The following is a 14150-nucleotide window of genomic DNA, read 5'->3' as shown; positions in this document are numbered from 1 at the left end:
AGTACAGTACCTGCATAAAAGTAAAAGGCATTCAAACTCCACACAAGAGGCCTTAAACCAAGATTCAAACTCCAAACCTAAGACCTGTCAGTCAGACTTGCTAACTACTTGTTGATTGTGCTGCCCATTACTCAATTTTAAAGCAGATGTTCTTTTTACGTTATTCTACACAGGTAGTTATTTATTTTCTTCTCAATACCCAAAGAATAGATTGGAGTTACGTAAAGACAACCTGACATGAGTTGGAGATTTTCTGTCAGTACACCTGCTTCGTAAGTGCTAAAGTCATCACTACACAATATGGATCACATGCACTGTTGAATTTATTACATGGTTAGACTAATTTATTTAAAGTGTCTACCAGTGTTACAGTGAGATGCCCGTTAATTAACACCCTTGGGCCTTAGGATTAACCATGTGACATTACTTATTTATTTTTTGATCACTTGTTTCTATGACAGCACAGTTACCACTCGCAGCACTGTTAAATCACAGATTTCTGCGTTCAAACCCATGCCCTTGTTGGGTTGTCTGGGGGTGTGTTCGCTGAAAGTGATGGCTTCTTGCCACAGGCTAAACTCATACAAGTTGGAATAATTGCAGACTATAGTTGTAAAGAGTTTTAAAAAGTGCCTCAAGCTCCGCCTTGTGATTGACCGGTAAGCTGTCAAAGATATATACTATACTCTACTCTTGCTCAATATCTGCTGGGATAGGTTCCAGTGACCCTGCAGAGGACAAGCTGTTTAAATGATGGATGGATGAGACTTAGCCCAATCGTAACACTACAGCAATAAATCAGATCGGACCTCTTAACTTTAAATAACATGAATTGAATGGTAAATTGAATAATCAAAAATTGTCATGGCAGAAACTGCATTCCATGTGTTTTCCAACATGGGTGTGTGCTAAATACAGAATATGTTGACTAGAAAGGTTCGTGATGAGAGTAGTTATTTATTTACTGATTTCTCCATGCAATTTGATCAATTTCATGAAATACATAGAGAGAGTTTTTGATTGAAAAATGGAAAAAGTCCTGGCCGGATGATCCCTGGATGTGGCTGGTCAGATTTAGGTCTGAATCCATAACTACACATAGATGTCTGGCTTGGTCTGTGTTTTCACTGATAAAAATGAGCTGATTATTATAACTGATTTATTGCAAGATGGGCACTGACATTTGGTGTTAACTGGTTTGGTGTTAATTGGTTTATTGTATTTGTGTGTTTTGATTTAAATTCATTATCAATAATAATAATATAAATAATAATAACAATAATAATACTTCCCACTAGTAAATGTGAAAGTAAAACTGCCTGATTGGCAAATCTGAAATTGCGATACTGTACCATTTACAGATTTTGTTATATTAAAATAATGTATATATTAAAACAAATTGTAACGTGCGTTGTTTCTTATAAGTGCCAATAATAAGACCATTGTGAAATCATATCTCGTGTCCAATTAGGCGATCAAGCTGCCGTCGTGAAAATATCACTATGTCACATTGGATGTACTGTCAACTTATTGTTTCAAATGGATCTCCTCTAGTTTAATCAAAATGTCATGGTTGGGGATTTTTAAAACTCTTGTCATGAGGCAACATGAGCTTGACTTTTATTTCCCTTCACATTTATCTCGCTGAGACAGCAAATCATTGCTACTTTGAAAGAGCCCCCAACCACCACATATACCCACACTCACACACCAAGCACACACATTGTGAAATGAAATCCGTTAACTCTTGTAAGACAAGCCTCAGTACACAGACTCTAAATATAGTGAAAGCCTCTGGTAAAAGGCTTTCAGTTGAATTGTATTATGCAAATACGGAAAGAGCAGTTTGATCATCATAATAAACTCTATCAAGTTTATCCTTAAGATCATACTATCATACAGTAGTTAAGCATTAAAATATTTACTTAGTCCATCATCCTACTTGGATGGAAAAGGAAAACATTCTCACATCACGATAAACTCATAATCATCCAAATAGGATTATAATTGAAAACACAGCTCAGGATTATTCAGTGTTTTATCTTGTACGTCTCCTTGGCATTGTAATAACATTTTCACAAGGTCATTGTTGTGAGTATGGGTTTGTGTGTGTACATACATATATATATATATATATATATATATATATATATATATATATATATATATATATATATATATATATATATATATATATATATATGCGTTTCGGTATGGCATGTTCGGTTTGGTCCTCTTGCGATCGGTTCAGCCCACTTATTAGCCCGATCTTACACACGGACGGTATGGCATGTTCGGTTTGGTCCACTTGCGATCGGTTCAGCCCACTTATTAGCCCGAGCTTACACACGGACGCTGACTGTTGCATGAGGGAGACGAGAGTGGCGGCACAAAAGAGAGAGCCAGAAAAGAGCCAGAGCTCGAAGGTCCCCGCGTACTGCGGTTGTTGCTACATGAAATCGGCGGCTATGTTGCGGCTTGCACGTCTAACATGCACGGCAGCATCCAAACTGTGAATGTTTCTTAGAAGAGGAAGCAAGCAGTCTTTTACCCTAAAACGCCAAACTTAAATAGCGAGATTTATCATATTGTAGCATATTCCAGGAACACGCCGCCAGACGTAGTTTAATTACCACATTTTTATTAATCCAAGTACAAATGCTCGCGCTCTTCTTTCTCCGCTGCTCCACTCGCTTGCCGTACGATGCATTCATGAACCTCGGAAACATCACAACTCAGCAACACCCGAATCCGACCACAACACAGATAACCCAATTCATTACAATATGCTGTTGAACATTCAAAGATTTCAATGCCTAAAAAGTGTATACAATTTCATAAAGACTTAAAAAAAAATGTCATTGTAAAAAGAGTTTTAATATAGTTAACAATAATTGTAACTGTTATAGGATGTATTTTTTAAAGTGTATACATGTACTGTAATGACAACTTGTATTTAACTTGAATACTTAGGTGTGTCATAGGCTTTTGCTGATGAGTGTTTTAAGATTTCAGTGTCTTAATAATTTACTAAATTAAGAGATCTTTATTGTTAGTGTATTTTTTATTCTGGTGTAATATCTTAGAATATCATCTGAATGGTTCGCTTTTATTTATTTTTTCTAAAAAAATGTACCATTTACTTGTCATCTTTTCAAAATAAACATATTTGGAAAAAAAAAAAAAAAAACTGTTTGTATACCGAACCGAAGTTTCCAAAAAAACAAACCGAAATATAAGTGTGCTAGAATTTGAGTTTGATCTAATCATACTGTTGCAGTTAACGTTTGCACATAGCATCCAATTCCTAAGTGCCACTAACGCCAGACAGATTGCTCAATCTCTCATTCTATCTATATAATTTGTATTTATGTGTGTGATTGAAGAACCTTCAGTAACAATAGGCTGGGCTATTTTCAACCTTTTTTTTTTTTCATTTTCTTGGTCTTTTTTTGTGTGAATCCAACAGCGGGTTCAAATTTCTTGAACCCAGACGGAGACTCTGGCACTGAGGCTGACAGCGAGCCTCAGCTGGCTTTTTACACCGACCCAAACCGCAGTCGACGCCGGAGTCGAGGTATGAGAAATGGTAACGCCAACAGCGCATGGGGCTCAGGGGGTAAGGACTTACACTTCAATTTCTCTCACCGTTTGATGGTGTCACCTCCACAACGCATGACAAGTATTATTAATGGTGATTGTAGCAGGTTGTTGGCGCCAGTGTTGTGTCTGCTCATGATTCTGACTTATTATAGATATAATAAGTTAAATACATGCGTATAATTGGTGTGAATGGTATGAGACAGAATGTTTTAGTAATGGCTGTGAGCATGTGTCATTGATATCATTGCATCTGCTTACACAATTGTTTTGAGAAATCAAGTAAGACAAGTGGATTCAATGTGTAACATTTGAATACATTTCGAGACACCTCATTTTGAAATAATATTACACTTGAATATTATTTCTATGGAGGATGGGTCAAAGCGTGGTCTTGCAGCACACTGTTATCTGTCTGCATGCCATGTTCTTGCAACTTTGATCATGTACTAAAATGATACGTATAAACGAGCTGTAATGAAATGCAAAGTATAAACGAGGCAAAGAAGAAAATAAAGGACAAAGCCCTTAAAATAAAAACTGCTGTCAAAACATGTTACAAGGCTTTTGCAACGCCTCCAAGCCAATTATTTCAGTGTAATGTGCACAGGTGTCACAAACATAGCAAAGCATCTAGATGTGCAGCCAACACCTTTAATTAATGCTTGGTTTAAGAATAGGAGACTAGAATAGATAGCTCACAGGATGGATTTTTTTAGATCCGGTTTATTTTCTTTCTGCAAGGAAGGATGACATTGATTGAAAACATTGAGAGCTCTCAGTGCATGTCTAGAGCAAAGCGTGGTCTAATTGTGCCCAAGGGTGAAGTTTTCTTTCTTTTGGTATTCTCGCAGATGATCATAGTTAGACAGGTGCATTTGCGCCAGCCAATGGAAGCGGCTGCTCTCATTCCCTTTAAAATCAGCTCATGAGGCAGAAATAGACTCGCTGGAGTCCATGCAGTAGATCGACACACGCAATGCACGTTTGTAAGAAACTGTAAGCTGAATTATGTGACATTGTCCATGGCAATCACAGATCCCCGCTATTAAGTGGGTACTTGGAAACTGCCTTCCAACCCGATCATTCGTGTTTTGTTCGCGTGTTGTGTTTTAGTTCAAGGTCATTGAGTCTTATATGAGGTCACTTGGGTACCGCATCCTGGGGTACGAGATGCGCAATATTTTGTCAGGGTGGCTGAAAAGAGGTAACCAAAATGGACAAAGTTGAACAACAACAACAACAACAAAAACTTCCAACTATCACCTTTTAGTTAAAGCCATGATTTGTTTCTTAGCTCCACATCCGTGCTTGGATATTCTACAAAGGCATTTGAGTGCCACCGAACCGTGCCTCATCTCAACCTACCAAAGCCCTGAGCCTTATTTATTGGTGGCAAACCTATTATTTTGGGTTATTTGTATAATGACTGGGTTCCTGTTTATGTTGCATGATGGGATGTGGGAGGACTGAAATGAAATCAACACTTCATCTGTCAATGTCTATCTGTCCCCATTCCTCTGTGTGTTTGTTCCCAACAGCAGGTTCCCCGAGGAGCCCCATCAATAAGACCACACTGACGCTAATCAGTGTCATCAGCTGCGTGATGAGCCTGGTGTACTGCTCTCACATATCCTGCAGCCTCTCAGTACGTGTAATCCTCCATGTGCCAGAGCACCTCATTGCTGACGGTAAGGCTTTCAAAACAGCCTAAGATTGGGGATGTATTTGCCTCTGTAGTGCTTTAAATCCATGGCGGGGGAGAGGGAGGAGGGGGGCGGTGGGTCGACTGAGCTGGTATTTTTGCGCAGCTCCCCAGAGAGTTCAATCCACTGGGTTACTAAGTGAGTGCAGGTGTTTGGTGGGTGAGCCACTGATTTGCTTTGCACTCTGTGAGACAAAGGTAAATGCCAGGTCAGCCACCCCCTCCCTGTGTTTCTCATGTGAGACAACACAACAGATGCGCTCTCAAAGCATCACAGCATTTTGAGGTCAGGTCACAGAGACCACCCACAGGAAGTCCTTCATTGTACTTCTACTTGCGGTGTCCCTATTTTGGACTAGAGACAATGTCAAAGCCCCACCTGCACAGTTACAGTATCTCGGTTTTCTTATGCAGTGCTTAACAAAAGTATTAGTGAAGATCCAGAGCGAAAGAACTGACAATGTGCCCATGCACTACATACAAAGAGTGGACTGTTGCATCTGCAAGTAAAAATGCTAGCTGGCAAGATGCAGATCGCTGATTGTCATCACCACTAGCCCAGCAGTTATGTTGGGCGGGAAGAAGGCTGGCTCACTGCATGAGATAGATCTGCCCCTAAAATGAGCCCACACCTGCATGTCTGGAAATATGTTGGAATAATATGGATAGAGTGTTTCATCATTGGGATATTTCGAGGAATGTATATCACAGACATATTAGTAAGACCCATGGGAACTCTTTCAAATTGTTAAAACTATGTGTCACCTTTAATGAAAATAGATTCCCTCGTGTTTGCTGTGCTGCACTGTCACCAGGGTGGGGTGACCACTGAGGATTAAGTAAGGTTTTTATCATTCTTTACTTAAACAAATATTGTGGCCAAGTGTAAGGTGCTTGCTCATTGGCATTTTTTACCAGCCACACAAGTGAGCTGGCACTGCCAATATATTATAGACTGACTAGCCTCACTCATCTATCATGTGGAGGTCTGATTTGATTCAGGGAGCTGCTGCTTGCCAATGTTATACACTAGCCCGCCAGGGAGACATTAAAATTCAAGGGAGTTGTCCAAGGAGGAAACTTTGAAAGGAGAGATGAAAGATGGCGAATTTGCCTGTTGAATTACAAAACCAGGATCGATTTAGAATGTTTCCATAAATGTCTCCACAATCTTATCAGACTTGATTTGATGTCACGGTGAATCAAATAAAAATCTGTATTCTTCCACTGGGAGAAGGAGCTATTAATGCCAACAGCTGGGCACGTGTCTGACCACAAATACCGTTAAGACAAACTGCTTCTGTTTTGCGGTTTACATCAGGGGAAGTAATTATTTAGAGATGTTTGTTTACTTGCGATAACACTATCTTCACAAAAGATAGAGGGGGAATGCTGTTATTGAGTGTAAACTACAAATCTGTCTGAGGAAAGGGAAAAAAATTATCATTGTTGTAATATTAGCAAACCGTATGAATATATGTGTCCTAAGTGCTCTTAGACATATTATGTATAACTGCAGTCTTTTCAAAATGAAAAGATCTTTGTTGTTGTCGTCACATAATGTCTGATTCACAGCCCTGTAAACTGTCGGCTGATTAATTATCTCTTCAATCTCTTGTATCTCTTTACTCTGCCTATATTTACTCTAAATCCAACAAAAGCAATTGCAGGGTAACCTCGGTCCATGAACTTAGTTCGGTACGAGACAGTTCATGAAGTCAAACATTTTTTCCTATTAAAATGAATGGAAAATAAGCAGGCGGCATGGTGGTCGACTGGTTAGCACGTCCTCCTCACTGTTCAGAGGTCGTGGGTTCGGCCACCCTGGGTGGAGTTTGCATGTTCTCCCCGTGCCTGCGTGGGTTTTCTCCGGGTCCTCCGGTTTCCTCCCACATTCCAAAAACATGCTTGGTAGGTTGATTGGACACTCTAAATTGCCCCTAGGTGTGATTGTGAGTGTGGATGTTTGTTTGTCTCTGTGTGCCTTGTGATTGGCTGGCAACCAATTCAGGGTGTCCCCCGCCTACTGCCTGAAAACAGCTGGGATAGGCTCCAGCACGCCCGCGACCCCTGTGAGGACAAGCGGTATAGATAATGGATGGATGGAAAATAAGCAGTACCACCCCGTGAAACAAGTCAACTTTATGTGGTTGCCAGCCAATCGAAGGGCACACAGAGAGAGACAAACAAACACACACACTCACAATCACACCTAGGGGCAATTTAGAGTGTTCAATTAGCCTACCATGCATGTGGGAGGAAACCGGAGTACCCGGAGAAAACCCACGCAAGGACGGGGAGAACATGCAAACCCCACAAATGAAGGCCGGAGCCGGAATCAAACCCACGACCTCTGAACTGTGTGGCGGACATGCTAACAAGTCGACCATCGTGCCGCCCTCAAGGCAATATTTGTTCGAAAATCTTGTTTATAAAGGTGATTTCTTTAAAAAATGATGTTTCGTGAACCAAGGTTCTACTGTGTTAAAATTGGAATATGCTCATTCTTTCATGCACATCACACGTTGATGTTTGGTTCTATTTTCTCTATCAGTAGCAAACAGTTTCTGGTTAGATTGCTGGATAAGATTGAGACCACTTTGATGACCTCAGTGTCGCAGGTCAGATGGCAACAACCCTCTTGGGGACTAATGTGAAGTCAGACTCTTGCCGATCCCTTCCATCGGACATCCTTATGTTACAACATCCTCAAGGATAGTTTTGTAGTAAAAAGGCTCACACATTATAAAGTGCAATGATGTTGGTCAGAGTCTAAGAGTTGAGAGAATAGACTTCGAATTCCAGTGGTGCATGACCATCCACAATGGACTGCTTACTGGTGTCTGTATGAGTGAGCACGATCACAGAGGGGAACTTGGCTTTTAGCTCTGTTCACCTAAACAAAAATTTTCATTGACTAGAGTAAGATTAGAGAGGCAATTTTACTGCAGTCCCGGATGAAGCGGCAATAAAAGTTTTCAAATCTGAGGAAGTGCTGCAACTTCAGTTTGCATACAAGTCACCACTATTAAGCTCCGGCCAAACTTTGCTATACGAGCAACCTAGCAAGGTAAAACAGCCCTTGTTATTGGCAATGCAACTTGCAGTACAGCAGAAGTTCAGATCAGTCTGAAGTACAAGTTGTGATTTCATAAATGTCCTCTCCACATGAATCTTGCAACAGCCTCGGATCAGTTATGTGGAAACATTCTTTTACCAGTTTGCTCTGCCTCAGGGGATGGTATCCTGAAGGAGCGGATAATGGTGGGTTGCCTCTGTACCTGAGGATTATAGTGTGGCTGGAGAAGTAAACACAAACAGCAATGACTTGCAACATCTCCTTGGGCTTATACTGAGATCTGAAGACTTTCTGTAAGGTCTGAGACTCACTGCCAAAAGTTCAATGTCCCATCTACATATCATTACCTTCATTGCTACAAGACTCATTAACATTCCATCAGAGTCTGTATTATGTTCTGAAGTTGATTTTTCCAGTTATTCTGGATGGGACAGTGTCGTCAGGAAAGGTTCTGTGAAATCTATTATTAATTGGCCAGTTTACGCCGTTAAGCATATGTAATAATCACAAACTAAATGAATACTAAAAATCTGGTCCAGGGTCCAAGGTCTACCAGGCAAGTCCAGGAACAGATGGAAAGCACAAAGGATATACAAAACAGATCCTTAGATTAAAAAGTAACTAGATTTGCTGAAGTTGAGTGATTTGTTGAGTCAGTTTACAATTGAAATTGTAACCTTAAAGGTTAAAGGGTGTTCATGCTCATAATGCTGCATTCACACTAATTCCGTTAGGAGCGTTTCAATTGGAGTAAATCTAGTTGGCGCGGGCGGGCGTGGTTGCGTGCAGGGCGGTGGGGTGCGGAGCAAAGCAACGGAAATCCGCCCATTCATCCATTCTTATAAAACAAATGAACTTTTTCCCATTTCACCACACGGCAGCCAATCAGCATCGGGGCATACGACATCACACACAGCGTCCTGTACATTCGGCGGGTTTTGTCTAGAGGGCGCAAAATGGAGGAAAAGATTATCGTTGCCGTTTTTGGACATCGCGAGCTATATAACACAGCCAGCTACCAGTACCGGGACAAGAAAAAAGAGACCTGGCTTGTTGGAGAACCGTGAGCGACGAGCTTGGAATACCTGCTATGTTTTTCCTTTTATTTGTTTTTTTTAACAGTACCAAGACACCAATATTGTTTGCATTAGCATAGTGTCGGCCACTTGTTTGCGATGTGGAAACATGCTGTCGTCGTCTACTACCAAGCGAAGCCCCTCTCCTCTCCGCTGTGCGCAAATGAGCGGCTGCGACATTCAGGTTTCAAATTTTCCGGGGTGAACGCTAGCAAATAAACCAAAGCGAAACACTCATCCACGATTGGTGTGAACGTAGAATAAGACTATATATAATGTTCTAAATGGTTCGTGGATTTTCATTTTTCAACGTTTAATGCACTCTCATAGTCCAGCTGTTACCTAACGGATCTTTGTGCCATCTATTGTCAACATTACTGGAACAAATAGGTTTGTTGATTTAGAGAGAAAAATTGTCCACAAAACAAGCAAACACACACACGCACCCACACACACACATTTAAAAGTTCATATTAATCGAGAAAAAAGTTTTGTTATTAGATTTGTGCAATGTGTCTCTGACAAATTAAACCAGAACATTATATTTTACGCTGTCAAGTAAGTTGTGGCATTTAGTGCCACGTGCCACTGTTATCTATCTGTGAATCTGACTAGTTGAAATATGCACACTCTTAATGTGTCCATTTCTCTGGTAAATGGAACCCAATCCTCCTACTGTGAATTTATTTAGTACTAACACAATATCAACTTGATGTAGTTTATTTCCCCCAGTAGCTGTCAAAGAGTCTTTGATGCATTCCAGCCAGGGACTGAGCCAGAACGTGGCTAATGGGTGGGCCTGGAAAAAACTGGGCGGGCCTGAATATTTCTCTCACTGAGCACAATCCCCCGTGTCCCAACACATCGTGTATTCAAATATAATGACAAACTGAATAATATGAAGTTCAGATGTTCCTTAGACAACCACAATTATGCCATTCTTAATATTTAATAACAAACAAAAAAACAACGAAACACAAATTCATAAATAATTTGATAATAGTTTAGTAAAACTTTAAAAGTATATATTTTTTTAAGAATCTCACTGGGTGGGCAGTCTGTTAATCTGGGTGGGCCTGTGCGGTTCAGTCCACTTATTAGCCCGAGTTTACGCACAGACGCTATTGACTGTTGCTTGCGGGAGAGGATGGTGGCGGCACAAAAGAGAGAGCCAGAAAAGAGCCAGAGCTCGAAGGTCCCCGCGTACACTGCGGTCTCCTGTTTGGGAACATTATTCTGGTTTTCCTGTTCCCCATCGCCGGTGGGTAAAGGTGCGTGGATAAGTCCGTAAATTGTGTGGCGACATTGCTACATGAAATTGGCGGTTATGTTGCAGCTAGGACGTCTAACATGCACGGCATCATCCGACTGTGAATGTTTCTTGGACGAAGAAGCAAGCACTCTTTTTATCCCAAAAAAGGCAAACTTAAATAGCAAGATTTATCATATTGTAGCGTCTTCCGTTACAATATTACAAGATTCAAATTCCTAAAAAGTGTATATAATTTCCTAAATACTTTTTAAAGTTATTGTATTTTTTTCATTATAAAGGGAGTTTTAATATAGTTAGGAATAATTGTAACTGTTATTGTATGTATTTTTTTCTTTTCATCACAAAAAGTGTATACATGTACTGTAATGACAACTTGTCTTTAACTTGAGTAATTAAGTGTGTCATAGGCTGTTGCTGCTGAGTGTTTAAAGATTTTAGTGTCTTAGTAATTTATAAAATCAAGAGATCTTTATTGTTAGTGTATTTTTTTTATTCTGGTGTAATTTCCTAGAATATGACCCGAATGGTTTGCTTTTATTTATTTTTTCTAAAAAATGTACCATTTACTTGTCATCTTTTCAAAATAAACATATATTTTTTTTAAATCATTTTTTTGTACCGAAAATATACCGAACCGAAGTTTCCAAGAAACCGAAATGTGATTTAGCGTACCGTTACACCCCTAGGAGGTACTATCCCTGGTGTATATTTCCAATGTGGAGGCAATATACTTCAATTTGATTTCTTTTGACTTATTCTTATGAAGATATTTGTTGCAAATGTCAAATGAAAACAATTATTTAAGCTGTAATATATGTAGAATATCAACTTTAGCAAAAGTCAGTAATATCTGATCTCTGCAGTTTCTCATTATGCATCTGTACATTTGTTTTTTTCTTGTTCCCTCGATCAAAACTTTTTTTCATCTGTATTAGTCTTGGTGTATTTTTTTTATTCTGGTGTAATTTCCTAGAATATGACCCGAATGGTTTGCTTTTATTTATTTTTTCTAAAAAATGTACCATTTACTTGTCATCTTTTCAAAATAAACATATATTTTTTTTAAATCATTTTTTTGTACCGAAAATATACCGAACCGAAGTTTCCAAGAAACCGAAATGTGATTTAGCGTACCGTTACACCCCTAGGAGGTACTATCCCTGGTGTATATTTCCAATGTGGAGGCAATATACTTCAATTTGATTTCTTTTGACTTATTCTTATGAAGATATTTGTTGCAAATGTCAAATGAAAACAATTATTTAAGCTGTAATATATGTAGAATATCAACTTTAGCAAAAGTCAGTAATATCTGATCTCTGCAGTTTCTCATTATGCATCTGTACATTTGTTTTTTTCTTGTTCCCTCGATCAAAACTTTTTTTCATCTGTATTAGTCTTGGTGTATTTTTTTTATTCTGGTGTAATTTCCTAGAATATGACCCGAATGGTTTGCTTTTATCTATTTTTTCTAAAAAATGTACCATTTACTTGTCATCTTTTCAAAATAAACATATATTTTTTTTAAATCATTTTTTTGTACCGAAAATATACCGAACCGAAGTTTCCAAGAAACCGAAATGTGATTTAGCGTACCGTTACACCCCTAGGAGGTACTATCCCTGGTGTATATTTCCAATGTGGAGGCAATATACTTCAATTTAATTTCTTTTGACTTATTCTTATGAAGATATTTGTTGCAAATGTCAAATGAAAACAATTATTTAAGCTGTAATATATGTAGAATATCAACTTTAGCAAAAGTCAGTAATATCTGATCTCTGCAGTTTCTCATTATGCATCTGTACATTTGTTTTTTTCTTGTTCACTCGATCAAAACTTTTTTTTCATCTGTGTATTCTTGATGTCCTCCCCCGTCCTTAGGGTCAAGGTTTATTTTGCTGCAGGGAAGTCAATTAGATGCCTCTGACTGGCTGAACCCGGCGCAGATTTTGCTGTACTACCAGCAGAATGCCAGTGGGCCATGGGTGAATGAACTGTGTGGACGACGCCTGCTGGACCCATGTGAGCACCAGTGTGATCAAGAAACAGGTGAGCCTTAGAACAGTCACCATTTGGGTAGCATTATTTATACCTTGGGACTGTTTTTCTACACATGGAACTGTTGTGCTCAGCTCCTACATTACAAAAACCCAAACCAGACATTTAATGATTAAAAAAAAATTAAAAAGTGGCTTGACTCATGTAAGGTGACTTTTAGATTGTTTAAACCAAAGCTCCAAGCTCATTCTACAGGTGGAGTGGCTGACAAACGTCATGCTGACTTCGGTGCGTCTTCTGGCTCACGTCAATCTGACATTTTTATCGGTCTTCAGAGGTTTTTCGCTCCCAAAAAATATACCTCTTGAAAAATCCTTATAGGAGTAAATTTTTTTCACAATTAATGAAATGTATATGTGTCTGAATCACATGCATGTGACGTGCGTTCATAAAATAGCCCAAGGATTACTAATTATAGCACACTTTTTCCCTGCTATTTTTTCAAGCTATCTGAAATATAATTCAGCCAGTGCTCACCCTGCACCCTTCTAATTCTGCGTGAGTGTATCCAACTCTGACACTATAGTATTCGGACCACTTAAGCAGTTGTATTTTACAAAGGTGAGGAGTGACAAATTTAGTTACTTTTTTGTGTTATTATGGACTTTTGAAGACTCTTGAGACTCCCTTACAACTGCAGAGCAAGAAATCTTAACCCCTGCAGCTGGAGTTGCTCTTTTGCAAAGCAGTTGCTAGCCGAATCCCCCCATGATTCTCACTCATGGAGGCAGGACTTCAAGATTACACCAAACTACATTGTTATTGAGTGTGGGGATCTGTGTATATGGTGCATGCAGAAACACATCGCCATAGAAAAATATGAGCAAAAAATGACTGCTTGATTTTGTAATTTCATGTTTAATGAGTGGGCAGGCACTTCAGAGACTCAACAATTTGTATACTAGCATTTAAAAGGTAAATGTCACATATTATGTCCCATTTGATGTATATTAATGTTTTTACAATACTTCTATACAGTTCCCTCTTTCTTAAGCAAAACTATTTCTGTCATAGTGTGATTGATAATAAAACTTTGAGGCATATACGAGAGGCCAGGCAGACCACAGACACATCTCTTTTGTGTATTAGCCAAAGCTTTTTGTGGTTTTCCAGCGCTTCGGTGGGAATCACAATAATCGAGTCGGGGAAATGAAAAGCAGAGCACAAATGTGAAAAGGAGCACAGGATGTTTTTTGGATGTCTTTTCCGAATTAATGGTACCTTTTGTGCAGCGAAATAGGGAGCCCCCCTTTGCTGTGGCAGACTATATTTAATATTTTGGAGTTTTAGAATCAAAAGACCTCCTGACTGTTGGCCCCCCTCTAAAATGAGATGGTTCATCTTATGGGGTAGATC

General features: G+C 39.2%; 1 protein-coding gene and 1 long non-coding RNA gene across 9 annotated transcripts in view; one reads left to right on the top strand and one right to left on the bottom strand.

Moving 5' to 3' along the window:
• Window positions 1–14150, top strand: part of astn1 (astrotactin 1) — a 454796-nt gene that overhangs the window by 134206 nt on the left and 306440 nt on the right. For 5 of the 8 annotated variants that reach the window (XM_086042247.1, XM_086042246.1, XM_086042244.1 and 2 more), the window contains 3 exons: window positions 3470–3619; window positions 5142–5291; window positions 12618–12785. In XM_086042247.1, coding sequence (XP_085898373.1) covers window positions 3470–3619; window positions 5142–5291; window positions 12618–12785 — 468 coding nt within the window. The remainder of the gene's footprint in view (window positions 1–3469; window positions 3620–5141; window positions 5292–12617; window positions 12786–14150) is intronic. The other 3 variants (XM_086042249.1, XM_086042245.1, XM_086042243.1) reach the window with 2 other exon arrangements.
• LOC147140422 (uncharacterized) overlaps window positions 1–14150 on the bottom strand; it is a 32645-nt gene that overhangs the window by 15441 nt on the left and 3054 nt on the right. The gene's annotated exons all lie outside the window — the stretch shown is intronic.

Source organism: Filicampus tigris, chromosome 10 (assembly GCF_054856515.1).
Source record: "Filicampus tigris isolate MCC_2025a chromosome 10, RoL_Ftig_1.0, whole genome shotgun sequence".
NCBI classification, from domain to species: Eukaryota; Metazoa; Chordata; class Actinopteri; order Syngnathiformes; family Syngnathidae; genus Filicampus; species Filicampus tigris.
This window is presented reverse-complemented; position numbering and strand designations above follow the sequence as displayed.